Genomic DNA, 2,348 nt, shown 5'->3' on the forward strand with positions numbered 1-2,348 from the left:
GTCTCCTTTTCCATTGAAATAAATTTGGCTTCAGATATATAATTTTGTGCCTGGGCTGTCTTTCATTTTTTTGTTCTTGTTGCCATTTTATCACCTATTTGGAAAAACTTACTGCTAAATTTTAGAGAAAAGTACAGGCTCACATAATCGCTTCTACTGATTTCAGCAAGCCACAAGTTCACAATTCACATGGCTCAAGAAAAAATATTTTCCCTGCCCATCACAAGCAGTTTTGATCTTCTCCTTGAGAATAAACAACCTTCCCTGATCTCCTTGCTATTTTTTCCAGACTCTATTCTGCTCATTATTTGTAGTAGGATTGGACTATTGAATTATATGAAAATAGTAAGCAACTTGGATTTCTATCTCTTTTTTAGGAAAATGTCAGGTTTTAGGTTTCCCCTTATCCATCCAGATCCTCTTCCAATAGTCAGATGTCATTGTGTACTCTTTGGAGAAAACAGGAGGAGAATCTTATCACGAATTTGCTTTGTCTTTACTCCATAGACAATGGGATTAAGAGCTGGAGGAATGGCAACATAAAAGTTGGCAAATAGGATGAGGACATGACGTGGGACATCATGTCCAAAGCGATGAGCAAGGATTGAGAAGAAGGCAGGGGTATAGAACATGAGGATGACACAGACATGAGATCCACAAGTTCCAAGAGCCTTCTGGCGGGCACCTCGAGAAGGGAGGCGGAAGACAGCACTCAGGATAATGGTGTAAGAGACAGCAATGAGGACAATGTCAGAGATTACGGTCATAAGTGGCACAGCAAAACCATACCAAATATTGATGGAGATGTCAGCGCAGGAGAGTCGGGCTACACCTATGTGTTCACAGTATGTATGGGGGATGACGCGTGTCCGGCAGAAGGGCAGGCGTTTGAGCAAGAAAACATCTGGCAAGATGACACAGAAGCTCCTGATGATGATTCCCACCACAATCTTGGTGATGACCTGGTGGGTCAGAATGGTGGTGTATCTCAGTGGAGAGCAGATGGCCACATAGCGGTCATAAGCCATAGCCAAGAGTATTGCAGAATCTACAACAAAGCTGAAATGGAGGAAGAACATCTGGGTGAGGCAGCCTGAGAAGGTGATTTTCTTGTCACCAAACCAGAGATTACTGAGTAATTTGGGCATTGTCGTAGTTGACAGAATGAGGTCAGTTTTGGCCAGCATGGACAGGAAAAAGAACATGGGCTCATGGAGGCTGTGCTCCACAGCAATGAGGTACAGCAGGACACAGTTACCCACAATGGCCACAAGATAGATAGCACAGAAGGGAATCGCAATCCAGATGTGGAACTTCTCAAGCCCTGGGATCCCCACTAAGATAAAGAAGCTGGGGTTATAGCTGCTCAGGTTGAACGTGGCCATCATGACTTCAGAGAAGGTGATCCTTGGACACTGAAGAGAAACCAAATACCAGAATTAACTGCCAGAGTTGATGGGAGCCCTGTAGAATATGCCAGTGTCAGGTTTTTTCTGTGTGCTTAGAGGGCTCTTCTACAATGCAAAGAATTCTGTAAAAGGGTTGTACATTGAAGATCTGAAAACTCATTGCCAAAATGGGCACTTTGCAGGAGGAGTGGAATAACTGGGGAGGGTATTTTGTGTCCCAGCAGAGGAAAAGTGTGCCAAATCGAGTAATGGGAGTCAATTATAAATGCATACAAGTATAATTTTTAAGTGCTATTCACAGACATCTGTACATATGTGTATATATAACATATATAAAGTGCTATCCACATGCATATATACATATGCGTATCAACGTCTATATATTACATACATATAAAATGTTATTCACCTATAAATATATATGCATATATAGGTGAATATAATGTGCTTTTCCTATAGTTTAAGCTCTACAAACTGCTTCCCTGGTAATAACTTCGTGAGGTATGATCCCATTTTAAAGATGAGAAACTTGGATTGAGAAAAATTACATAATTAACATGTAGTGACAACACTGATCATTTTAATCTCATGACCACAAGTCCAGCACTCTTTATGTAAAAAAGCAGATGCAGCTGTAGCTTGCCACATTCAACCTACAGCATGCCTTTAGCAGTGCCACCTAGGATGATCTCTGGCCTTAGAATAAGCTAAAAATTCTAACCCCCAGACACATAGGATCATGAATCTATAAGTAGAAGGGACATCAGAATCTCTCTAGACAATTTTCCTCATTTTACAGATAAAAATATTTATGCAATATATTTATTAATATGATATTATAATATAAACATATGAATTCTACAAATAGATTAATGATAGCTATATAAACATATAATATACTCTGAATCTGCTCTCTGATTCTCTGACAAGTGGGAGAAG

The 2,348-nt window shown here is 40.1% G+C and overlaps 1 protein-coding gene across 1 annotated transcript; it reads right to left on the bottom strand.

Moving 5' to 3' along the window:
• Nucleotides 1–437: 437 nt before the first annotated feature.
• LOC123238670 (olfactory receptor 52H1-like) lies at nucleotides 438–1,388 on the bottom strand. Its single transcript, XM_044665875.1, has one exon. The coding sequence runs from the start codon at nucleotides 1,386–1,388 to the stop codon at nucleotides 438–440; it is 951 nt and encodes a 316-aa protein (XP_044521810.1).
• Nucleotides 1,389–2,348: the final 960 nt, after the last annotated feature.

Source organism: Gracilinanus agilis, chromosome 3 (assembly GCF_016433145.1).
Source record: "Gracilinanus agilis isolate LMUSP501 chromosome 3, AgileGrace, whole genome shotgun sequence".
In the NCBI taxonomy this organism is placed as follows: domain Eukaryota; kingdom Metazoa; phylum Chordata; class Mammalia; order Didelphimorphia; family Didelphidae; genus Gracilinanus; species Gracilinanus agilis.

Excerpts from the sequence above, each read along its gene's own strand:
- LOC123238670 (XM_044665875.1), bottom strand. The coding sequence starts at position 1,388 with ATGATGGCCACGTTCAACCTGAGCAGCTATAACCCCAGCTTCTTTATC.